The 25,678-nt window shown below is 41.2% G+C and overlaps 1 protein-coding gene across 4 annotated transcripts in view; it reads left to right on the top strand.

The window, feature by feature from the left end:
* ZNF521 (zinc finger protein 521) overlaps positions 1–25,678 on the top strand; it is a 280,175-nt gene that overhangs the window by 102,789 nt on the left and 151,708 nt on the right. For all 4 annotated transcript variants that reach the window (XM_058692473.1, XM_058692469.1, XM_058692471.1 and 1 more), the window contains one exon: positions 14,480–17,832. In XM_058692473.1, the coding sequence (XP_058548456.1) occupies positions 14,920–17,832 (2,913 nt within the window). In that variant the 5' untranslated portion in view covers positions 14,480–14,919. The remainder of the gene's footprint in view (positions 1–14,479; positions 17,833–25,678) is intronic.

The following is a 25,678-nucleotide window of genomic DNA, read 5'->3' on the forward strand; positions in this document are numbered from 1 at the left end:
TATTGCTTGCTTTAACTTTTTAAAAAAAGATCTGGTTCATTGCATTTGACACAAAGTGCTGCAGAAAACTTGCCTCTATGCTAGCTCGCCTGTCACAGAGCAGGTGAGCGCAGATAATAAAAGGGTTTGTTTTTGTGGAATCTGGCTTTTGGACCACCTTTCGTGGGGTTTTGCAAATTGACTCGTGATAATCTGGGGCCATGGCTGTCAACCTTGGCTGCACTCCCCAGGGCCCCAAATCTCAGAGAGTCTGATTTACTTGATCTGGGGAGGGTCCCAATACTTTTAAAAGCTCCTTGGACAATTCCAGCCTGTAGCCTGGTCACAGGCTCTTGTTACAGAGTTTGTAACAGAAGGTTCAAGCATCTCCATGCTTGGCTTCCCTGACAGACTGTCTGATTCCTTAATAGGCTTGAATAAGGGTGTGTGTGTTGCTATTAGAGAAGATGTATCCTGTAAGTTACTAATAGCATACAGAATATGTTACTAAACATCTAGTGTTTATGCCGACTTCATGGTTTAGCATTCAGGTGCACCTGGAGAGAAAGAAGTCTCTTCTCTCGACTGCTGTTCCCTGCTTGCCCCCGCTGTCTTTTTGTTTCTGTGGGGTTTTTTTCTGGTATATTAATGGAGCTTCCTCCTCCACTGATACTGTGCATAAATGACCGATAGTGTGGGGAGAGTCACCTCAACGTGAGGGCTTCCATAAAGCTTGTAAACTGCATTATTTAGGGTCATAATGCAATAGGGTGCCAGCAACTTTGTACTTAGACCTCTAAAACTATAGGGGTGGCTGTCTTGTATGCATGTTAATCACAGGGGGAAAACCTCTCGTACCATTTAGCACTAATAAAAGTGAGACAGTCCTGAGTATTTCTAAACTGAGTGTAGAAGAGGTTAACTGATTTTCTTTTGACTTAAACTTTCATTTGTCTCCAAGAGCCCAGGACAATAGAGTGCACTGCTTCTGATAAGTATGGGTTCTCCTCAGCCTGAAGAGATGTGTGCGATAAGATAAGATGGTTTGAAGAGAGAGAGAGAGAGAGAGAGAGAGAGAGAGAGAGAGAGAGAGAGAGAGCGCTTGAGGGAAAGGAATAGGAGGAGAGGGAGAGAGAAAGTATGTTAACTGCTTTGACTGCAAAATGCCCCCTGGTAGCCAGAGATAAGACACCTTGAGCTACTCAGAAGACCTTAAACAGGATGTAAATGAAGCCAATAAAAATCATTTGAGATCAAGCCACTTTTCTACTCCCCTCCTATTTCCAGCCCTGACAGCAGAAGGCTTAATTTACTGTATGGCATGCCACCCTCACATGCAGTACCCAGGAAGTTGCGAGAGACTGAGAGGAGCCAGTTCAAAAAACAACATCTCTACAGTTTCTAGGGAGGTCCAAATTTAAGGCATTTAATCAGCAGTTCTAGAAATGCCTTCCTGAGTGGAAAAAGAAAGTATTGCTGATTATCGGAAGCTCCTGTCCCCTTTCCCCTCTTCCTGCTTTGTATTTAGTTAGGACAGTCGTCTTCACGTGAAGTGGTTTTCGCGGGGCGAGCTGCGTTTCACAGCATATTGATATTTTTCATCAGGCTAAGGCAGCTCGAAAGGAATTAGCAACAAAAATTAAAGACATAGACTTTTTCAGGTACATATTTGAAGCAAGCTGTTTATTCACAAGTCTATCCGCATCATGTAACACCCAGCTTTTATGTACTTGAACTTCATAACTTTCAAAATGGTGATTGTCTTTCTCTAGAAACATACAAGCTGCTGCCAGCCACAGGAAGTAACTTATGGGAGCTAATTGGACATTACACTGAAAAGATTTGAAGCTGGGAGTCCTACTGAAAGTGGGAGGGGCAACTGTTAAGGGACAGGAAGGCAAAGGAGATAATGATCTCATTTTCTTTTTGTAAAAGCTGCTCCTTGGAAGGCCTGGGATTCCATTTGGTCTTTGCATAGGGAGAGGAACCCCACCATCAGCCTTGTTCTGGTGAGAGCAGCAAATATGGAAAAGGCACAGCCGAGTGTGGCCAACTTTAAGCAGAGGGCTTAAGTTCTTTAGGGGAAAGAAAAGATTCTACGGTGGTTTTCAAACATGGGAGTGCAGGGGAAACACTCTGAAGCTTGCTACAAGTGGGGATTTCTGGGTTGCCACTTGTTCAGAAGTTCAGAGCCAGTAGGCACTGGGCTGGAGCTTAGGAGTCTGCATTTTCAGCAGATAGTTTGGGAGGTTGGGGAGCAGGGAGTGATGGATTATACTGAGAAACACTGCCCTGGATCATCTGGTTGGGGGAGAGGACCAGCCCTTGGTTTTGTCGCACAGAGTCATGGTGGCCACAATAATCATCGAGGAAGGATAGCTTAGGGAAAGGGGAAAAGCAGCCTTCATTGAATCCCTCTCTGGGATGAGTGGTAGGGAATGTGCCTCTCAGGGCAGAACAAGACAAAGGTGAAGTTAACTATAGCTCTAGTTTTATGGAAACTTCTCTTCTGCTTTTCCTTGCCAATACCTGATCTGACCAAGCCACCCTTGCTCAGAGGAGAGGATAGAAAGAAGAGAGAGAAGGAAAGAGACCCACTGTTAAGGAGAACTGGAGGAGTGTGTGTGTGTATGTGTGTGTGTGTGTGTGTGTGTGTGTGTGTGTGTGTGTGAAGTGTGTGTAATATTTCCTAGCCAGTAGCCAGTAGTGAAATTAAATTAAGAAATAGGCTGTCATGACCTGTCATCCACAGGTTATGGGATCATAGTATTGTTATGTGATTTTGTTTTCCTGTGTCTGTGTGTATATACACGTCAGTGAACATAAATTAGTTTTGTAATAGAAGAAACAGTGAAGTCTTTAATAAAAGGAATGAGCAACGTTAAATACCATTTTTAAGTTTATTCATTGACTCATGAAAAACTAGATGACTTGGTGGCATTTGAGGTTGCTGTTTTAGCAGGGAGGGTTAAGGAAGGACACCCTTGGAGAGTTATCTCACGCCTGGACCAGGCTGCCTCCCTTGGTTCGTGTTTCAGTGCCACCATCAACTGCTACTGTTAGTGCGAGATTATAACATGTTCCTCCCTCTCATTGACCTGTGTGTTCCTTAGTAAAGTTCAGACTTTTTTTTTTTTTCTGAAGGCTAAGACTTCCCACGGACCTTCAGTCTTCTGTTTCATATATATGAAAAGTTAGGAATGACAGCCTTGACTTTCTTTACTCTGTGTAGGCTTCAATCAAATTCACTTATTTTCTTTCCTTTGATCCCTCAAGTCAGACCTAGAGGTGTGCGTAACCCATGCCAAACAACATCGGGCCATCTTTAGAGAAAAGAGCAGAGCCCAGATGTGGGAGGAGGCTTCGTAAAGATTCAAAAACCAGCCCTTTCTAACAGACAGCAGTTAGTCAGTCAAGATCCCAGGACGGTGCTAGTAGGTTTTAAAGTCTCAGAGTATTTGAAACGTGCTGTTGCAAGGGTCATACCAATAAGCCTTGGACATATTCAGATGCGTATGGCTCTCCATATCCCCCTCTTCAAAGGCAAAAAACAGTGTCATAAATTTCTCCATGAAAATTATGATTCAGAATTGGTGCATTTCACATGAGGACTAAGCAGGTACATATCAAATTCCTTATTACCTGACTCGAATTTCATAATTTACTCTTTTTTAAATCCTATTAGCACATTAAGTTTTCAGTGGAATTTTATCCACTGCTTGTGTCCTAGCTGTTGGGTGCCAGAGGTGTAGATGGCTACATGTCATTGTGAAACAGGAGTAGATGGGGGTCTCCAATTGGTTCCCCCAACTCCAGCTAGCTTTATTTCTTGGCTTGTTACTATGGCCACACTGCCTTGGATTCTTATACATTGTTTTGTGGTTTTAAAATTCCCTTGGATATAGACCGAATGAAGTGGTATAAGGAATTATCATGGGCTTTTTGAGGCATGACTTTGTCACTGGTTTGGGGATATTTGTCAAGACGTCTCATCCTATGTATGTATGTTTAAACATATAAATATAGAATTTAATAAAAGCATTATAATTATATATAATATGTGTTAATCACTAAAAGTAGCATTGTAAAGATGTCCCCTAATAAAGTGTTTGAATAAGACATGATTGTGCATTGACTCATGTTAAGTGGCAAATTACTATGATTAACACTTTTGTAATGAGAAATAGTAAAAGGATTTCAAAAATTACTTTAGCAGAAATCATTAGTCTATTCTGAACATTTTAGTTAACGCTGCATAAACACACACACCCACACACACACACTCACAATTTTGGCCAGGATTTGTTCCCATAGATAAATTACCAGAACTGTTACAAGAAAAAAAATGATAGGAACTGGATGGATTTTATTTTTATATTTATTCTCAGATAGAGTTTCTAGAGAAGAGTAAACTGAACCAGAAATGAGAAATGGAAAATGAAGGGAGAGTAAGGTACCTGGAAAAGCCATCGGATTGATAATCAGTCTTATTTTCAGGATTGCCCCTTTCAAATTTTGCCCAATGAGGTAAATGGAAGGGAAACCTGATGTGAATGAAGAAGGGTATTTGATATTGTATGGCCTGTGTAGAAATATTTCATCACACCCTTGTTAGAGTGGTTTTAAGAAAATTCTTCTGTCCTTTGCAGCTTACACAGTACTTTACCAAACATAATCTCACTTGAAATAAAAGACTCTTGGGGCACCTGGGTGGCTCAGCCGGTCATGATCTCACAGTCGTGAGATCGAACCCCACGTCAAGTTCTGTGTGGAGTCTTCAGCCTGTTTAAGATTCTCTCTCTCTCTCTCTCTCTCCCTCCCTCCCTCCCTCCCTCTCTCCTTCTGCCCCTGCTTCACTTGCCCTCTCTCTCTCTAAAGAAAGAAAGAAAGAAAGAAAGAAAGAGAGAGAGAGAGAGAGAAAGAAAGAAAGAAAGAAAGAAAGAAAGAAAGAAAGAAAGAAAGAAAGAAAGAAAGAAAGAAAGAAAGAAAGAAAGAAAAGAAGAAACTTTTTTTAAAGGAATAAAGGACTCCTTATGTCATATGGGTTGCTTGGGATCTGACCTCACTTTTCAATTTTAGTTTTACTATTGAAGTGTTAATGTAAAAGTTACTAATTCTGTTGAAACACCAGAAAACTCTATCCAGTGAGGATGCATCAGTGATTTGTCCTACTGTAGATCTCTTCATATGTACAAAGTTTCAAGATAGTCCAACATCCCCCAATTTTTTAATACCACCATCCCGCAGTTTTTAATATCACCACCATATGTCACTGCCCCGTAAAATGCATCAGCACTGATTGAGGAGTAGATAATACACACTACTTTGAGTTGTGGCTGCTAGGTGGTTGGCTAGGTGCGCTCACTAGCTATCCGAGAGCACTGGGTTTTATACTCCAGCCTGACAACCTGGTTGTGAGTCAAAGTTTGTGCCTTAAAATTAAAAAAAAAAAAAAATTTGTCTTAGACTTTAAGGGTTCTTACCATATTTTAGACATATGAACATCCATATCAAGAACATGGAGGTCCGTTGTATTGTAAAACATCAAATAGACATAGATAATAGGTAATTGTAGTAATATTTCCCCCCTAAACTTTGTAACAGTTTTTTCTATATTAGCACACCATATTTATCACTTTACTGCACGATGAACCCACAGGGGGTGCTAATTGGTCATTAATTAAATTTTAGCCTTTCAACACTTTTGTATTCTCCAGTGGCTTTATCTGCAGTGAAGTATATAGTGTGGCCTTTTTAAACAGCCAGAAATTCCTATCAGCTTTACGGCTGCTATGGATATAATACAGGTGAAATTCAGCCCGAGTGAACATCATTTCAAGACTGTTATAATTCCTTGTGACCAGAAGTTTACCACCCTTGGACCAATGCCTACATGTTGGAAAAATGTTCAGTAAAAGTAGACTTTAATATGAGAAAACATTCTGAGGGACCAGATTCCTTTTTGAAAGAGAATCTGATTGCTTTGTTTGAAAATTCTAGTGGGTTATGGCAGTTCTTCAAGAAACCACTAACAGTGGAATGAACTTTCTGAGGTCCATCATTGACTAATAAAAGTATTTTCAAACTTAGTTTTCTTAGTGGAAGAATTCCCTTTGCCTTATACTCCCCCAGTGAAGAGGTTAATGTAAAATTGCTAATGATTAACTTGGTAGCACTGAGGAATTTGCTGAGAATTTCAGAAGGTGTGGAGTTTTTTGTTTTTTTCTAAAGTATAATCAGTATATTTCACACTAGTGCAAAGGATTTTTTAAATTGTTTTAAATGTTTATTTTTTGAGAGAGTTAGAGAGACAGTGTGAGTGGGGTAGGCACAGAGAGAGAGGGAGACACAGAATCTGAAACAGGTTCCAGGCTCTGAGCTGTCAGCACAGAGCCTGACGCGGGGCTTGAACTCATGAACCATGAATGAGATCATGACCTGAGGGGAAGTCAGATGCTTAACTGACTGAGGCACCCAGGCACCCCTAGTGCAAAGGATTTTGAAGCAAAATAAAATTCCTCAAGAAATTTCTAAACAATTAAAATAGTGTGAGATAAAGGGCTGGTGTCAGAACTATGTAATGTGGCTTCAAGATTTTGAATGCAGACCATTCCATTATGGGGGTTTTACTTTGGTAATGATAATGAGTTAATCACAACTTCCCAGTGTGTGCAGCTCTTAAGGAAAAGCCACTGCACATTGACCTTCAAGATAACTCTAACAGCATTTAGAAGATTTTTGGGGGGTATTTTTATTTATCTTCTTAAAAAAATTTTTTTTTGCATTTATTTATTTTTGAGAGAGAGAGGCAGTATGAGCAGGAGAGGGGCAGAGAGAAAGGGAGACACAGAATCAGAAGCAGGCTCCAGGCTCCAAGCTGTCAGCACAGAACCCAATGTGGGGCTCGAACCCACGAACTGTGAGATCATGACCTGAGCTGAAGTCGGCCGCTTAACTGACTAAGCCACCCAGGCGCCCCATTTTTATTTATTTTCTATTCAAAATTTTTTGTAATGTTTATTTTTGAGAGAGAGAGAGAGAGAGAGAGAGAGAGAGAGACTTAGTGTGAGCAGTGGAGAGGCAGAGAGAGAGAGGGAGACACAGGATCTGAAGCAGGCTCCAGGTTCTGAGCTGTCAGCGCAGAGCCTGACATGGGGCTCAAACTCACAAACTGTGAGATCATGATTGAGCTGGAGTTGGATGCTCAACCGACTGAGCCACTCAGGTGCGCCTTATTTTCTATTTTTAAACAAATAATGCCTGTTAAGTCCTTTAAAAGTATTAGAATTTCATTGTGAAAAAGGCAACAACTAAATGATAGTTAATTTGTTTTCCTTTGTATTATTACCACACTTACCAGTTATAACCTAAAGGTGACTTTGACTTTCATAGTAGTAGTAACAATTTAGTACATTTTTATATTGTAAAAATTTAGAAAGCTCTTTTATCCAATGTCGTGTTTGATTCTTATGATATTAACTATGATGCAGGCTGGCATTTTTCTGATATTATAGATAAGGAAGCCAAAACTTAAAAAAAATAAGTAATTCCTAGAGTGCACAAGCAAATATCAGACCCAAACACATAGTAGGTGCTTAATAAATGCTGGTTAAATAAATGAATGAACAAAATAAGCCATGAAGAACTGCTTCAAATTCCTTGTGGTGTGAGGTCATGTATAAATACTAGACAAGAAAGTCACTAAAACTGACCTTCTAACTCAAAATAGTAGAGATAAAAAGAGAGCCGACTTGGGAAAATTCACTGTGATGATGTCTATCATTATTAAGGGAAAGAGAAGCATGTTGAATAATATAGAATGCTTCCATCGCAGCACCGTAAACAGATGTGTGATACATGATTGCCAATTATTGAACGCCAAGAGGTTGATGCTTATCATTAGTTATATATGTTTTTAAGTAAGCCAAAGGATAGAAACAGTAAAGCAGTTCTCACCCCCCCCCCCCCCCCCCACGTAAATGGAAACCACTTTCCTTCTGTCTGGCTTCAGAAACAGGTCTCGATTTCCGTGAGGGAGATGACTGTTCGTTCTTTAACTGGTTTCGCGTCAGCTTTTTCCTCTGATTTGAGAGGTGGAGTTAAGTGTGAACTGCTTAAGAATGCACTGTTTTCTGTTTAATTTGGCTGCGGAAGATGGAATTCATTGAGCTCCGTCTGTTCAAGTGAACTTTAAGCAACAGTAAGCAAAACATTTGTACTTCTCTCTGCACACGAAATAGAAATGTGTCTGGCGAAAGAGACAGCGTGGATATAAAGACCCACCGAGGGCAAAGGAGGGGTGATAACAACTTCTTATCTCTTATGTTGGCTCATCTGAAGAAGCGCTAAAGGATTGTTGGGGAAAGTGAGCCTCTTTTTTCATTGAAAGTGAGCTCTGATGGCTGGAATTCATCTTAATACTGTGGTGAAAACTGTGCACCACCAATTCCTGCTCCCCACAGCTGCTGTCATTAATGGGTGACCACTCTTTTCCCTCATAACCTAACTGTTAATGCATTTAATTGGTCCTTCTAGAACAATTTGGAATGTTACAGAATTTAAAAGCATCTGTGAATTATAAATAAATTTAAAGTTTACATTTCTCTTTTGAACACCCAGTAAAGAGTATTCATTTTCAAGTAGTTAAATAAGTTTTATGACAACGAAGTGAATTTAATGCGGGGCTGTTGATTTTTGCAGAAAGTACGAAAGTTCTATCATTAAAATTGCAGCTTTTCTAAAACTGTTGATATTTCTATTGAGAATGAAAGGAAGCAATTGTGTAATCGTGTGTAATGGTTTATTTAGAATGACCATATCTTTAGCCATCAGAACCATTGCTTTAAAAATGTATTGTGTAATTTGGTTAGATGCTTTTACATATGGTGGTGTAAAATTGTTACTGTGATAGCACCAGGTTAACATGAGGAATATCTTTATGTTACCTGTGTCTGGTAAACACACGTGTCAAGATACTGTTCTCTTTGAGTGGTGCCTAACTTCTCTTAGTCTTTGTGCGCCAACTATATATTCTCCTTGGGATTCTCAGTTTATCGTAAGGTGGCTCAGGCAACTAATGAATGAAAAAAGGACGGTGAACTCTTCTTAATATGAAAGTTCAGAACTGCTCCAATAGTGTCTGTGCTGACAGACATAATCATTTTAAGCTGATGGAGGAGATAAGGTGGAAATTTGCTCTGGTCTTGTGTTTTAACCTATTGTTCCACGCTTAAAAAATCATCTTTGAAATGAACTTATTTTGATGTTCAGTAATGCAGTGACTGTATTGCTAGTGTTCTATGAAGAGAGGTACTCTGAAAATTACATTCTTGGCTTCAGAATTACATAGCACAATACTTGTTCCAAGGTTATCTGTCTGTAAAGACCCAAGATTATATCTTCTGTACGATAACTTACTTGGAACAAAGTCAGCATGGACTTATGGTCCATTAATTTTTAGATACCACCAACTATTTATGTTTTATTTTCTTGATGGCTGAATGTACAATGCTTAAGGCACTGTAGATTTCCATCGGGCCAATCCTTAAATATTCCAGTGGTTTCATTAAAGGAAAGAAAATGTTAAAATCTGTTTATACTATATACATAGAATTTTATATGCGGAAGCATAAATGCACACACCACATATAAATCTTTTTGTTTACATATGCAGCTTTTCTTCTAGGGATGATAGGTGCCCCAGAAACATTCGCTAATCTCTGTAACACCCCAGAGGGTAAGGAGCAAGAATTATTATCTTCATATTGCAGGTGAAGTACCTAGGCAGGGACAGATTAAACGACTTGGCCGGGTCACTCTCTAAGTCAGTTATGAAGCTAGAAATAAAACTCCAGACTCTTGACTTTCCGTTCACATTCTGAGTCATTGCCCTGTTGTCATTACACCAGACCTGTCACTATGTGTGCGTTTCTTCCCTGGAAAAGTTACCATTGATGTAAATCCTGTCCCTGTTAAGGAGCCTTGCTGTGTGGCACTTGAACACACATGATACTGAGTCCCTGAAGTGCAATTTAGAGAGTACTCTGCCGTTACGATGAACGAGCTCAGGTAGCCAAAGGATATCAGTAAGCCAGTTTCTCGAGGGCCCAGCCCTAAGAAGAACTAAAAGTATCAGAAGTTTCCAGAACTTCAGAGCTTCGGATAATTTCTTTACCATTGACAGTGATTCACTCCACCTTGTTATTTTATTCTCGCCTTAATAATTTTGGATGGTCCATGTTGTTACAGAGTCAATGTTCTGAAAGGCTCGGTCCCTGCCCTCAAAAGGCATGTATCTTACACTAGGACATGCTTAATGGTTCAAGATCAGCTTTGGCATCACCCCAAACCTTTCTGCCCATCCTCTCTTCCTCCTTCTTTGATCTTTTTTTTTTTTTAATTGGCTACTCCAGTTAGACTTGAAAGCAAGGAGTGGCCAGGACTCTCGGCATTTCTCAGCTGGCAGGCTGTAAACTGAGACTGTTGGGTCCCTGATTGGTGACCAGTCGGCACCTCTCGGGTGCGCTTGCCTGTTCCTCCCCAGCAGCCAGGATAAAATCACATCCAGTCTCTGCTCTCTCCTCTCCAGGTTGGCACACAAGGGGCCGGTGGCTTGGATCACAAAGGAACTTTGTGCTCCGGTGCCTTTTTTCTGTGGAATACCTTCTTCTAGGATGACTTCACTTTTCTGTTAGTGAGCACTTTTCCCCCATAAATATGACCGAACAGGTGTTGCTCTGCTGCTAACTGAGTTTCCAGCTGTCCTCCTCCGACACAGACCCAGCGAAATCTGTTGTTTCGTCCTTTTGGGCAGACTGGAGAACCATCAAGCCCGAGATGGAGGTCTTCCTTGCAGGATATGGCAGTTTTGTTGCCAGAAGATGGTCGGGAAAGCCTGGCTGGCTAACAAAGACAGGCCTTCAGCGGCTGGGTGTAGTTCCAATTCTGCATCCCCTTTGGCAGGAGCACAGAGGCTGCTGCAGTGTGGCCAGCCAGCAAAATTAGGAAATAAGGACCTCTTTTATTTACTCAGGCTGCTGAATCATGGGCATTCCTGTCTGCTTGGAGAAAAGTCAGGCGGCTCTACTTTCCACTGAAAGTCTCAGGAGTGTTTGAGACTTTCATCTCAGAGTGTTCACACACTTGTTTTAATGTGCTTTATGGAAATGGTGAAACTCAGCAAGTACAGTTGCTGTAGAAAAACATCTGCACTAACTATGCACACACATTTGCATCTTTAAATAGACTTTTAGGCCACGGAACTGGTTTCCAGCGAAGTTTTTTTTTTTTTCTTTTCTCCCACCCTCGCCGCCGGTAAGAGCTACAGTTCTCCGAGAGTCACCTCAGAGTGTAAAGTGACTGATTCCAAGACTTAAAATTTAGCACGGACACGTTAAGTACTTCACACTGAAATGCAGAAAACCTGCCATAACACAGAGAGACATTCCTGTAAGTAGCACTTAGTGCCGAAAGGGGAAAAAAGTTTGAGTTGATTCAGGAACCGGCATTGAAAGAATCCTCTGCAGTTTCTTCCCTGGGAAAAAAGAACTTGAAATAGTTGACATCTACACGAGCCACCTCAACATAGTTTGTGTTGTGACTGCCCAAAGGCCAAAGTTAGTGGGGACGGGCAGCTCTCAAAGACTTAGGTAGACCTCAGAGAATGTTGGCAAACACCAGGGCCACTGCACAAGTCTTGGGACACTGATCCCCTTAGAGCATGGACCAACTCCCATGGGAGTTTTGTCAGTGAGTTCCTTGTGTGTCCCTGGGAGCACACATCTGTTTATAGTATGTCAGCAAATGAGTTTTTTACACTTTAGATTTTAAAATAGAAATCAGCCTTTTGTGAAACGTTTATTTTTCTACAAGCAGCATTCCCTGCTCAAACTTTTTTCTCTGTTCCATCCCCCAGCCTGAGCCTTATGAATCCTGTACACTCTTTCCATGTGCTTCAGTTACAAAGACACATCATCTCAGATTTTCACTTTCTTTTCCCTCAAGACCGAATAATAGGGACCGGAGAGAGAAGAGAAGGTTTCCAGCTCTCTTGAAACCCGATTGAGTAAAAACTTGATCCTAACCCTCGGCTCACTTGACATGTTGAAATTTACAAGCTTAAGAGAACAGTTATGTAATAGGTATAGTCAGGCATGGCCCACAGACAAGAACCTGATTTAAGAGTGGTGTCGGGGATTGCACACTATTTATAATGGTCTATTGCTCTGTAATTCTTTGTACATTTGTATAATAATATATCATGCCTGGACACAGTCTGCAATTTAATAATAAGTTCACTTGCTAAATTTTCAGGGTCAATAGTTATTTTCTTCAAGTCTAGATTCATGACAAATTCTGATTCACTGTTTTCCCAACTGTACAAATGAGATGATGTGTTTGAAAATATTTTTCAGTGAAACAACAGGACATAAGCCTAAGAGTAAATGTGAAATATAGCAGGTTTTTACCTAGACTGCTGAGCAAATTTAATAAATAGCAATTGTTTTCAATTAAGGGAAATATTTTACAACTTTGGTTTGTTTTAGGGACACTTGTCTTTAAGTGACTTATAGTTTGTTTTTTAAAAGGATAGCTAGAATCACCATTGAGTTTGTTTTGAATTTTCTAAAATCATTTTTTCTGTCTGTTCGATGGTGAGTTGAGTTGTCTGCCTATGTTCTTTCTATGTATCCACTTTATATTTAAATCATACCCAGAATTACCAGGGCCTTTCTTACGCTGTAAACATGTTGGGTTATAGACTCCTATAAATGAGGATGCAAAATCATGCGGTTTTCAACTTGTGTTGTGAGGCTTTGTTGCAGTGGGCAGGGATCCAGGAATGGTGTTTGGTTGTTTTCTCAGAGTTACATGGTTGCCATCTGGCATTGATAGTGAGATGGTGTTGTCATCAGTTTCTAGATGCAGGAAAGGAATGATCCTCATCTGTTTCCTGTGGATAAGCAAGAGGTTGATAATCTAGTAAAATCTTGTTACCTTAAAGAAAGCAGACGTGGAATTTGTTTACATAATGCTTGCCAGTTTCTACTTTTATGTTAATAATATAGCTTGCTAGTGAACTTCAGCTTTGAAGAATTTACAAACTTATTTGATCATATTCAAATTGAGGTTTAGTCGAATATCCTAAGAGTATTCTAACTGGACCTTGTTATCCTGATAGAATCACTGTTCCCACCGGCTCCCCTCGACGGTCTTTGTCTGCATTTATGAACAACCTTGCTCTTTTGGAGAGTGAAAAGCTTTTACAGTTTCTTCTCATCTTGAATGATAGATTGTTTTGAAAAGCAAAAAAAAGGGGGGTTTTACAACTTATTTGAGGAGGTCTTATTTTCCACTTGGATGTTAAGAAAACAACAGAAAGATCAGCACACATTTGCCAAGCGCCGAGTTAAAAAACACCTCATAGGAGGTAGAGTTACTTTATGGATAACTTGCTAAGGTTATATCTGGCTTTCAGTCTTGTTTGTCTTCTCTTTGTTACTCATAAATCTTTCAGCATTTACCATAATCATTTATCACTTTTCCTGTTTCCAGTTTTTCACAAGTCGCTTTGTCTCTGCTCACCTCAAAGTGCAGGTCCTGTTTGGCTAAGGAAGTTCATGCTGCTGAAGCTTTTGCAAAAGGAAGAAATGGTGGGCCACCTCTTGAACTTTCCAAGCAAAATACAGTATTACAATCTGGCCCTTGTGAAACTCTCATTTTTTCTTGATCCTGGCTGATCCCAGCTACATGTAATATCTAGCAGTGCCCTCCTAACACTTAATAATCCATTTTCTGGCCTATGGTGTTCGAATCTTTCAGTTATTGAAGAAATCCTGGTTGTCTTTCATTACACAAGACGTAATTATTATTGTGTTTTCTGTCTTCCTTCATGTGCTTACTTTTTAATATTTTTTTGCTGAAAGCAATAAGGTCTGTATCAATAAGAACCCCATAAAAAGATTTTGGTCTTCAGAATTGCCTTTTTTATATAAAAACAAGCAAAATGCAGAGGGAATTTTTTATTAAATATTAGACATCTGGGTTGACTGCATTAATTTTAAATCATTCCTGTAATATTTCCCCTTTTCATTTCGTTCTTCAGACGCTCACATAATATGCAAATCATTTTAGAATGAATACAGAAGAAACATTAAATATATTAAAATCTGCGTTTTAATAAAATTGTCGATGCGTAATATATACCTTGCTCCTAAGGAAAAATGATAACAAGTAATAAAAGGGGTAATTTAGACATAGAGCTATTTAATATCTTCTTATATTTTACAACCCGGTAAAAAGTAAATGTAGAATAAAAGCTTTGGGTTCAGATTTGGACGTGTTCCACTCAAATGTTCTGTCCTCCATTCCCCCCACCCCCACCCCCACCCCCGCCAGGTTCTAGATAGTCTGACCGTATGTCCCTGCTGCAATGGTACTGTAAACCCGTTCTCGAGTGCTCAGCCCATAAGATAAAACGTTCCATTGCTTCTCGTTGCAGATGGAGTGGATGTTGAAGATGATCCCACGTGCTCTTGGCCAGCTTCCTCGCCTTCCAGCAAGGACCAGACTTCCCCCAGCCATGGAGAAGGTTGCGACTTTGGAGAGGAAGAAGGCGGCCCCGGACTCCCGTACCCATGCCAATTCTGTGACAAGTCCTTTAGCCGCCTCAGCTACCTAAAGCACCATGAGCAGAGCCACAGTGACAAGCTGCCTTTCAAATGCACCTATTGCAGTAGGCTGTTCAAACACAAGCGGAGCCGAGACCGCCATATCAAACTCCACACGGGGGACAAGAAGTACCACTGCAGCGAGTGTGATGCTGCGTTCTCCCGAAGTGATCACTTGAAGATCCACTTAAAGACTCACACGTCCAACAAGCCATATAAATGTGCCATTTGTCGCCGCGGGTTCCTGTCCTCTAGCTCCTTACACGGACACATGCAGGTACACGAGAGAAATAAGGACGGGTCCCAGTCTGGCTCCAGGATGGAGGACTGGAAGATGAAGGACACTCAGAAGTGCAGTCAGTGCGAGGAAGGCTTTGACTTCCCAGAAGACCTGCAGAAGCACATCGCGGAGTGTCACCCCGAGTGCTCCCCAAACGAGGACCGAGCGGCCCTCCAGTGCATCTACTGCCACGAGCTGTTTGTGGAGGAGACGTCCCTCATGAACCACATGGAGCAGGTGCATGGCGGGGAGAAGAAGAACTCTTGCAGCATCTGCTCTGAGAGTTTCCACACGGTTGAGGAACTGTACAGCCACATGGACAGTCACCAGCAACCCGAGTCGTGCAACCACAGCAACAGCCCTTCCCTGGTCACCGTGGGCTACACTTCGGTGTCCAGCACGACTCCAGATTCCAACCTCTCCGTGGACAGCTCAACCATGGTGGAAGCCGCCCCGCCGATCCCAAAGAGTCGAGGGAGGAAGCGGGCTGCCCAGCAAACCCCTGACATGACCGTTCCCTCTAGTAAACAAGCGAAAGTTACCTACAGCTGTATTTACTGCAACAAGCAGCTATTTTCGAGCCTGGCAGTCCTGCAGATTCACCTGAAGACTATGCATTTAGACAAGCCAGAACAGGCCCATATTTGTCAGTATTGCTTGGAGGTGTTGCCCTCACTCTATAACCTAAATGAACATCTTAAGCAAGTGCATGAAGCTCAGGACCCAGGTCTGATCGTCTCTGCCATGCCTGCCATAGTCTACCAGTGCAACTTCTGCTCCGAAGTTGTCAACGACCTCAACACTCTTCAGGAACACATCCGATGTTCTCACGGATTTGCGAACCCTGCAGCTAAGGATAGCAACGCATTCTTTTGTCCCCATTGCTACATGGGGTTTCTCACTGACTCTTCCCTTGAAGAGCATATAAGGCAGGTCCATTGTGACCTCAGCGGCTCCCGATTCGGGTCTCCGGTGCTTGGGACTCCGAAAGAACCAGTAGTCGAAGTCTATTCTTGTTCCTATTGTACGAATTCGCCGATATTCAACAGCGTTCTTAAACTGAACAAGCATATCAAAGAGAATCATAAAAACATTCCCTTGGCCCTGAATTATATTCACAATGGGAAGAAATCCAGGGCCTTGAGCCCCTTATCTCCCGTGGCCATAGAGCAGACGTCTCTTAAGATGATGCAGGCAGTGGGAGGTGCGCCTGCACGTCCGGCTGGAGAATATATCTGTAATCAGTGTGGTGCTAAGTACACGTCCCTAGACAGCTTTCAGACTCACCTAAAAACTCATCTCGACACTGTGCTTCCGAAATTGACCTGCCCTCAGTGCAACAAGGAATTCCCCAACCAAGAATCCTTGCTGAAGCATGTTACCATCCATTTTATGATCACCTCAACATACTACATCTGCGAGAGTTGCGATAAGCAGTTCACATCAGTGGACGACCTTCAGAAACACCTGCTGGACATGCACACCTTTGTCTTCTTCCGGTGCACCCTCTGCCAGGAAGTGTTCGACTCAAAAGTCTCCATTCAGCTCCACTTGGCCGTAAAGCACAGCAATGAAAAGAAAGTCTACAGGTGCACATCGTGCAACTGGGACTTCCGCAATGAGACTGACCTACAACTCCACGTGAAACACAACCACCTGGAAAATCAAGGGAAAGTGCACAAGTGCATCTTCTGTGGTGAGTCTTTTGGCACCGAGGTGGAGCTGCAGTGTCATATCACCACTCACAGTAAGAAGTACAATTGCAAATTCTGCAGCAAAGCCTTCCACGCGATCATTTTGCTGGAGAAGCACTTGAGGGAGAAGCATTGCGTGTTTGAAACCAAGACTCCCAACTGTGGAACGAACGGGGCTTCCGAGCAAGTGCAGAAGGAGGAGGTGGAGCTGCAGACCTTGCTGACCAACAGCCAGGAGTCCCATAACAGTCACGATGGGAGCGAAGAAGATGTGGACACCTCGGAGCCCATGTACGGCTGCGACATCTGCGGGGCAGCCTACACCATGGAGACCCTGCTGCAGAACCACCAGCTCCGAGACCACAACATCAGACCCGGAGAGAGTGCCATCGTGAAGAAGAAAGCCGAGCTCATTAAAGGGAATTACAAGTGTAACGTGTGCTCTCGAACCTTCTTCTCTGAGAACGGCCTCCGTGAACATATGCAGACCCACTTGGGCCCTGTGAAACACTACATGTGCCCTATTTGCGGGGAGCGGTTTCCCTCCCTTTTAACTCTTACCGAACACAAAGTCACGCACAGTAAGAGTCTTGATACTGGAAACTGCCGGATTTGCAAGATGCCTCTCCAGAGCGAAGAGGAGTTTTTGGAGCATTGTCAAATGCACCCTGACTTGCGCAATTCCCTGACGGGATTTCGCTGCGTGGTCTGCATGCAGACAGTGACATCCACCTTAGAACTCAAAATCCACGGGACATTCCACATGCAAAAGACAGGGAATGGGTCTGCAGTCCAGACCACGGGGCGTGGCCAGCATGTCCCCAAACTGTACAAGTGTGCGTCTTGCCTCAAAGAGTTCCGTTCCAAGCAAGATCTGGTGAAGCTTGACATCAATGGCCTGCCATATGGTCTGTGCGCTGGCTGTGTCAGTCTCAGTAAGAGCGGCAGCCCAGGCATCAACATCCCTCCCGGCACAAGTAGACCGGGCTTGGGCCAGAATGAGAATCTGAGTGCCATTGAGGGTAAAGGCAAGGCGGGGGGACTGAAGACGCGCTGTTCTAGCTGCAACGTTAAGTTTGAATCTGAAAGTGAACTCCAGAACCACATCCAAACGGTCCACCGAGAGCTCGTGCCAGATAGCAACAGCACGCAGTTGAAAACTCCCCAAGTATCGCCAATGCCCAGAATCAGTCCCTCCCAGTCGGATGAGGTAACTTGCCTTTTTAATGTTTGCTATTTAACCTCCTCAAGAAACTGTTGCCACTTCATGTTTACCCTTTCTGCAGCCTTATTTATTGTCATGTGCCGAGAGATGCGTAGATTGAAATGCAGTGGTGTTTTTCCCCCCATAGCCATTAGCCAGCAATTACTTGCTTCTTGATAAGCAGCATTTTGGCTTGAATGGTGCAAAATAGGACTAATTCCAGTCTCCCTAGGATATTGTCTTCTCTATGACTGAAGAGATCAGCACTCTTGCCAGCACCACTGAGATCTGGAATCTCAGCATAGCTTTACCGCGAGTTGAAGTCCCCAGCTATGACTTGTGTGTATGGCAGAGAGATAATGACATAAAAGTAAGATGCAATGGGCCAACATGCTGGCTTAGAGTAAATTAAAAAGAATATATATATTTGTGGATAACAAATTGGGTAGGGGCGGCTTTATAATACCATGTTGTCAACACTCACTGTTTCTCTTTGTCTTCTGGGTAGTGAGCAAAATATTTTCTCACAACAGGGTTTTGTAAAAGCCGCTACATTTATTAAGCATCACGTGCCCAACGTTCCTTTAAAAGGCATCCCCTTAAATATCCCCAAGTCTTCACTGTCTGGTTTTGGGTTTCACAATTAAAGTGGATTTTTTTTTCTTAGTTTAAGAGTGGTTTCATGCCTTCTTTGCCATAACGAGTATGAAAAATAAGTTCATTTACAATGAAATAGTTTTAGAAGTCATCAGTCCTTGAAGCTGAGCAGAGGATGGTTCATTTTATTATAATTTCTTTATGCTTTATCACCTGGTTTCCAAGAGTTCTTTTCCACTTCCCTACCTGCCCCTATCTGGAGATCCATCCAAATGCAGACCCCAGGGAGATCCATTTCCCTTCAGTTTGGGGTCACTGCATTTTCCTTATCTTGTCTCTGCACTCACACCCTCTTGGAGGCCCCCCTGCATGTCCCTGCAGATAGCCATCAGTCAGCTGGTAGGGGAGAGCCGGGAAGACTGACACAGAGCCCATCCTCCTGAAATGTGGCATCTGCATGACAGGCAAGCTCCCAAACTTTGAAGCTGCTTCCCTTTCTTTCCTTCCAAGGAAATCTGCACCTCTCTCTCATTTAAATAAATGAAGTCCTTTCCAACTGATGAGGACAGCTGCAAGAACATAGCTTTGATAATGGCTCCTGGCTCACGTGTTGGATCAAATAGTTTCTCTTGGTAGTTAGGATCATATGAAATGAATTGTTTTTTCCAACTTTTTATTTCATGAGATGTCTAAGCCTACAGAAAAGCTAAAGGAATAAGACCGTGAAAGCATGTGTGTTTGTGTATCCGTATCACAGATATACCAGATATGAACATTTTGTCACATTATTCTCTCTCTCTCTCTCTCTCTCTCTCTCTCTGTCTCTCTGTCTCTCTGCAACCTTTTTATTAACCTGAACCACATGAAAGTGAGTTTCAGACATCATTATTTTTCTAAGAATAAGGACACCTTCCTATTTAACCACAACATTATTAATTAAGGCAATTAACTAAATCGGTTAAAGAAATCTAGTGGATCTATAATATCATCTATAAGAAGTCCATATTCAAATTTATCCACTTGTCCCGAAAAGGTCTTATTTTTAAAATGCTTATGAATGAGAATTTTAGAAATCCGTTTATGTAGAAAATTATTCCTCTCCCCCTTTTTTAATTTTTCTATGCTTAGCACATATAGAGGAGTTTGTATATTCATGTTCGATTTAAATGGTGCATAAAATTGATTTAAAATGACTGTATTTGTGTGTGTGTGTGTGTGTGTGTGCGTGCGAGTGATTGTGGTGATGTGTTCGTTAAAAATCAAGCAAAATGAGGCTCTTGTTTCTAGTAGATTGTGGAAAGGAATGTGCTTGTTCCTTCTCATCTGTTCCTGGCTTATGTTTTCTGATATTCCTAAATTGCTATGTATTATAATACCATTTGAGGTGAAATTTTTTTTAATAAGGGAGGACGTATAAATAGTCTTTACACGTTAATTTGGTTAGAGTTATTTGCTTAGAGAATTTATCATTAAGGGATGGTCAAGTATTTAATTATACCTAAAATCTTAATGATAAAGTTGAACTACATCCTGCACTTACATAGAATAATGTATAAAATATTTGAAAAGTACTTCTTACTTGTAATTCTTACAATAGTGTTTTTTAAGCACTGAGATACCTCGAGTTAAAAGTGACTCTTTTAGAAGGGTACCTCCTTATTAAGCCGGGCTTATGAGACCTTGTAGCAATGTCCTTAATCAATCAGATATAAGGATTCATTTATATATATTTCCTTTGTGTTTCAAAAGTTCACTAATTTGTTTGACATTTTCATCCATTGTTATTATTTTTTCTTCATTATACTATTAAAGTCATAAAATTTCATGTGCTCTCTTCCTTTCTGATATCCTCTATAATGAAAAATGTACAGTAGGCCATATTATTTGGACTTGACATAGAAAATTATCTATCATACATGGAATTTTACGAAAAAAAAGTCCCCAAATAATGCATCAGCAAGAAAAAGTCATGTCATAAAAATTAATTTGTTCACATTCTTTTGTTAGTCAAGTTAAGCTTCTGTGACTTTGCATGAGTGTTGTGTAAATTTTTTACCATGTAGGTAAGAGAGAAGTTATTACATAAGTCTTTGCCAAAAGACAGGTATGCCATGTGGGAATACATTTTATCACAAAAAGATGTCTGACATGTATGTCTATTGACTTAGATGTCCTAGGTAGGAATGAAGCACTTAGTGATATAGGTGGTATTTTCATCTCTTCTTCTGGCTGAGGATTGAGACTTCAGAAGAGAAAAGAAGACCACGGGAGATAATAAAACCTGGATACACAGATATTGTCAAGAGCAAGATTAGAATTTTTTCTGGACTGTGACTTGTGATCACATAAGGGTATTGGTAGACACTGGAATGAATATTTCCAAGACTGAAAAGAATGTTTTTTTTTGGTTGGGACTAGATTACCTATTTAAAAGGGGTTTAGATATAATCTAGGGAGGGATAAGCATTGTATAAACGCATGTGATCTAAGAAATGGATGAAAGACAGGCACATGACACTTGAAAGAAGAATAATAGCAGGTAGCTGTCACGTAATGGAGAAATTTGGAATTAAAGACAAAAGATCTGAATGTCAACCCCGTTTTTTTCTGCATAATGCTTTTGGAATTTGTGAAAAATGTTTTCTTTGTGCCAAAATCCTATAATTATCAATCTAATTTTGCTATGGAGTCTTTGTTTTGAATAAAATATTTGGAGGAACCTATTCATTTCCCTTTTGCTCTTAAAGATTGAGTATGATATACATTTATGCATAACCTACAACGGTACCTGCAATGATTCCATAAATGGTAGAGATAACCTGACACAGGGGAAATGCTGACCATCTAGATTTTTCCATACATGAAACACCTCACAGAGTTACTGACATTTACTGTGTGTTGAATAAATGTTAGTTCTTCTTCTGCAGTTCATTGACACTGATCCTGTCTGGTCAGGTTCTGCCCCATCTGGACCTCAAAATGTTTTCTCACGATGACATTAGAAGATGGGTCCTCCTGCTTCCATTTCTCCAGGATCTCTGTAGGCACGTCTCTTCACAGGGTTATTTACTCACATTTCAACTCACACCACCCCTACCAGTGCATTGAAATTGCTCTTGGAAGGGTCCCCAGTTGTGTCTGTGTTGCTGGATACTCGCACAGTGCCACAGAATCAGAACCAGAGGGACCATGGAGGTTATCTGATTAAGCTGCCTTCTTTTACAGACAGCGAGTCAGGCCCAGATAAATTGAGATCTAAGATGACACAGCTCGTAAGTGGTAAACAAGGGGCTCTGAGAACCTGACTCTCTAACTCCAGGTTCAGGATTTTCTTCTCATAAATCCACCGGACTTTCCTCCAGCTACAGTCTCATCCATATTCTTTTCATAAAATCCTCTCTGTATTGCTGTCTTATTTTCTCTTGTCATTCACTTCCTCCACCCACTGCAAGGGATCGTCTACTTCCATCACTTTACGGCAGCTGACCTCTTTAAGGTCTCTATTGATCCAATTGACCAGTGCAGTGCCTTTTTTTTTTTTTTTAAAGAGAACTTACCCTAGTTTGTGTGCTGTTCTACTTGTCACTGTTGGCCACTTCCTCTTTATCTAACCTCGGTTTTCTCTCCTGGTTCCCTTCACAGAATGATCTGTACCCTTCTTCGTACTCTGTCTGCTCCTATACATTAAGGCCCATTGCTACTGTTACTCTGCATACCCGCTCTATGTGGCTTCATCCACTCCCATGGCTCCAGCTATCACATTTTATGGATGACTCCAAATGATGTCTCCAAAATGCAGGAGGGAACTTCGGGGGGCTGATGGAAATATTCTGTATCTTGACTCTGGTGGTGGTTACGTGACTGTATGCATTTATTAATACTCACCAGGTATAAAATTAGTGAATTTTCGTATGTGAATTACATCTCAATGAAACTGATTTTAAAAATGGTATCTAGGACTTACCCCCTTTCCAGTGATTTTCAGACTCCTACACACAGCTGCCTTCTTGATATATTCACTCACATGTTTCCATGCATTTTAAAATCAGTGGGACCAAAACTGAACTCATAATTTCTCCGAACCTGCTTCTTTTCTTATATTTTCTATTTCACTTGTGGAGCCATTGATTTTCTTGTCTCCCTTTTCTTCACATCCAGTTGGTCATCAAGTGATCTCTGTTTCAGCTCATATATATTTCTTAGATCAATCCCTTCCTCTCCATCCCCTTACCACATTTATAATTCAATCTCTGATCATCTTTCACTAAACTACTGAAGCAGCCTCCTAATTGTTCCCTTGGACTTTAGTCTTATCATTTTCAAATCCATCTCCACAAAGCTGCCAGAACAATCTATCTAAAACACAAATCTGAATAGCATGTCCCTCCCTATTTGAAATATTTTGAGTGCTCTATACCTTTATCCTCATAGGATAGTATACTATCCTTTTATTGTGACATAGAATGATTCTTCAGGTTCCGGCCCCTGCTAAATTTTCCCTTCCTTTTCTTACCTTACACCTTATTCCATAGTTGAAAATACTTCAATTAACCCACAGGTGACACAGTGCGTCTGTGTCTCACTAAGGCTGCCCTATCCCTTCTGTCCAAATAATCTCTTTCCTCCTGACTGTGCTCCACCTTCTGTAAGGCTGTCCACCTTAACCTCTATTCGGAGATCAACTACTCTAGAAGGCTTCCTGTGACCCTGACTTCCCACTCCAAACATCTCTTCTCCCCTTGAATGCTCTGTGTACACAATACATCCTAAATATATAAAAATAGTCACATTGCTTTATAATTACCTCTTTATGTCTCCCTTCCTATGAATTCCTCAGGGCAAGAATTTACTCAATGTCATATTTCTAATACCCATGACAGCGCCCGGCCCACAGTAGGCAAATGCCTCTGTGGGTGGGTGTTGTGGAGCTGTGTCTGGCTGGTGGCTCGCCCAGAGCCTTTTCCCATACATGGCAACATGTCAGGACAGCTGGCCACCTAGCTTTTTTCATACAGGAGCCACCTGGTACAATGACAGAAACCTAGAAGGTGTTGGATAAATGTATGCTCTTCTTCTGAGCATGTTAATTTTAGGATCACTATCCGTGCTTTTTTACTCCATTTGGACTCAAAACGTTCCACCATCGTTGAAGTTCCATCACAGACGTCGTGAACATGGTCCTGACTACTGTTCATCATTCTATTCCAGTCAAGGCCTGCTTTCCCAAAGAAGTTGTACGTGGTCCTACCAACTTGGTCAGTGGTCTCCAGATTCCAAAGTGAGCCTTTCTGTCTTCATCCTTATGGCATGAGGCCCAGTAGACAGCTCTTTCTCGACATGCTCCTGTGACTTACGGCATTTCCTCTCCTAGTTTTCTTCCTCCTTTGGCCTTTGGAGGTTTTCCTCCGGTGCCTGTTCTAAAAGTGTAGGGATTCTTTGAGGCTCATCGTTGGCCCTCTTTTTCTTCACTGTCTACTCTCTCAACAGCATCTCATCTATTCATGTGGCTGTAACTATCTCTATGCTAAGAATTCCCAAATTTATATTCATAGCTTGCACCTCTTCTTAGTTCCAGATTACTGTGTGCTACTGACAGCTTGACTTTTTCATTTGTATCTCTTCTAGATATTTGAAGTGTAACGAATACAGCCTAAACGCTTGATTTTCTCTCCTGAAACTGATTTCTTTTTCCAGACTTCCATCATTTTAGTAAAGGGAGCCACCCTACACACCCAGTTACTCAAGCAAGAAACCTGGGAATTATTCCTGATTTTTTCCCCTTCTCCTCATCCCCCACATCTAATCTGTTAATGAGTACTGTTGATTGTGCCTTTAACGAGTATCTCATCCATGTGTTTCTATGTCCGAAGCCGTCTTCGTGGTCTGGGCTGCATCCTTGCCCGGACACTGCAGTCGTTTCCTAATGGAGTCCTCTCCGTCTTCTGCACGCTTCCAATCCATCCTTCCTGCTGCGCTGGATGGAATCTGGCAGACATGTAAATTATGGAGTCTTTTAAAATTCTTCAGAGGCTTCCCACTTCCCTCAAATACAAGCCCAGCCTCTCACCAGCTTATGAGGCCACACATAGTCTGGCTGTAGCTGGCTGCTCTCACCTTGCTGGGGTGCCTCCTCACGCACCGTGCCTGGCCTCCTGGCCTCCTGAGTAGGGGTCTGCTTTCGAGGCTTCACATTGAGCCACCTATTTACCCGGGCTCCTCTTCTGGATCAGCCTGTATGCACCTTTCTCATCTATCAGATGGGCTTCCCCCCAGAAACTTATCAAAGTTAGTCTCCTCCTTAGGATTTTCACTTCAAATTATTATTTGTGTACTTGTTTATTTCCTTCTTCCCTTTTCTCACCTCTGAATACCCAACATGTTTGTCATGAGGTCTCAGTAAATAACAGTTGAATAAATGAACATAGTATAAGTACTTCAAGGTAACAAAAAAAGTATCTCTCCCATCTTTAGATGTATATGCATGCATATCTAGTAACTCATACAGAGAGATATAGATAAGTTTACCCAATTGTGCCTGCATGCTTTAAAGGCAAGTTTGATCTAAAAATATTAAAATAAGCTAAAAGACTTGAGGTTTCTAACAATTCAAAGATCACCTTCAATCTGAAGGTCTAAGTGCCTTGAAGTCAATATTCTTTCTTCATGGTTCTTGTACAGAAAATGGCAATGTACATGGTGGCAATTCAGAACTCAGTCATGTTCCACAGTTCTGTTTTATTTTGTTTCATGTAATAAAAATTTCCGTAAGAGGTTGGATTTAAGATTTTAATTTTAAATTGCTTATACTAAGTTTTGCTAAGTTAAAAGAGCAAAAATTAAGTAAGCTTCTTCTAGGTAAATTTTATGTACACACACACACACACACACACACACATATATATATAATATTTTTTTTTAAGAAAGAGAGTGAGCAGGGGAGAGGGGCAGAGGAAGACAGGCAGAATCTTCAGTAGGCTCTACGCTCAGTGCAGAGCCTGATACAGGGCTTGATCCAATGACCCTGGGATCACGACCTGTGCTGAAATCAAGAGTAAGATGTTCAACTGACTGAGCCACCTAGGTGCCCCCTAGGTAAATAGTATATGTATTATTATATACATATACATACATATATATGTAAAACAATTTTTAATATATATATATATTTTACATATATATATTATATATACATATATATATATTTTTTAAAGATTGTTCAACATTTTTAAGGTTAAACCGATCCACATTTTTACTT

This window comes from Neofelis nebulosa, chromosome 11 (genome assembly GCF_028018385.1).
Source record: "Neofelis nebulosa isolate mNeoNeb1 chromosome 11, mNeoNeb1.pri, whole genome shotgun sequence".
NCBI classification, from domain to species: domain Eukaryota; kingdom Metazoa; phylum Chordata; class Mammalia; order Carnivora; family Felidae; genus Neofelis; species Neofelis nebulosa.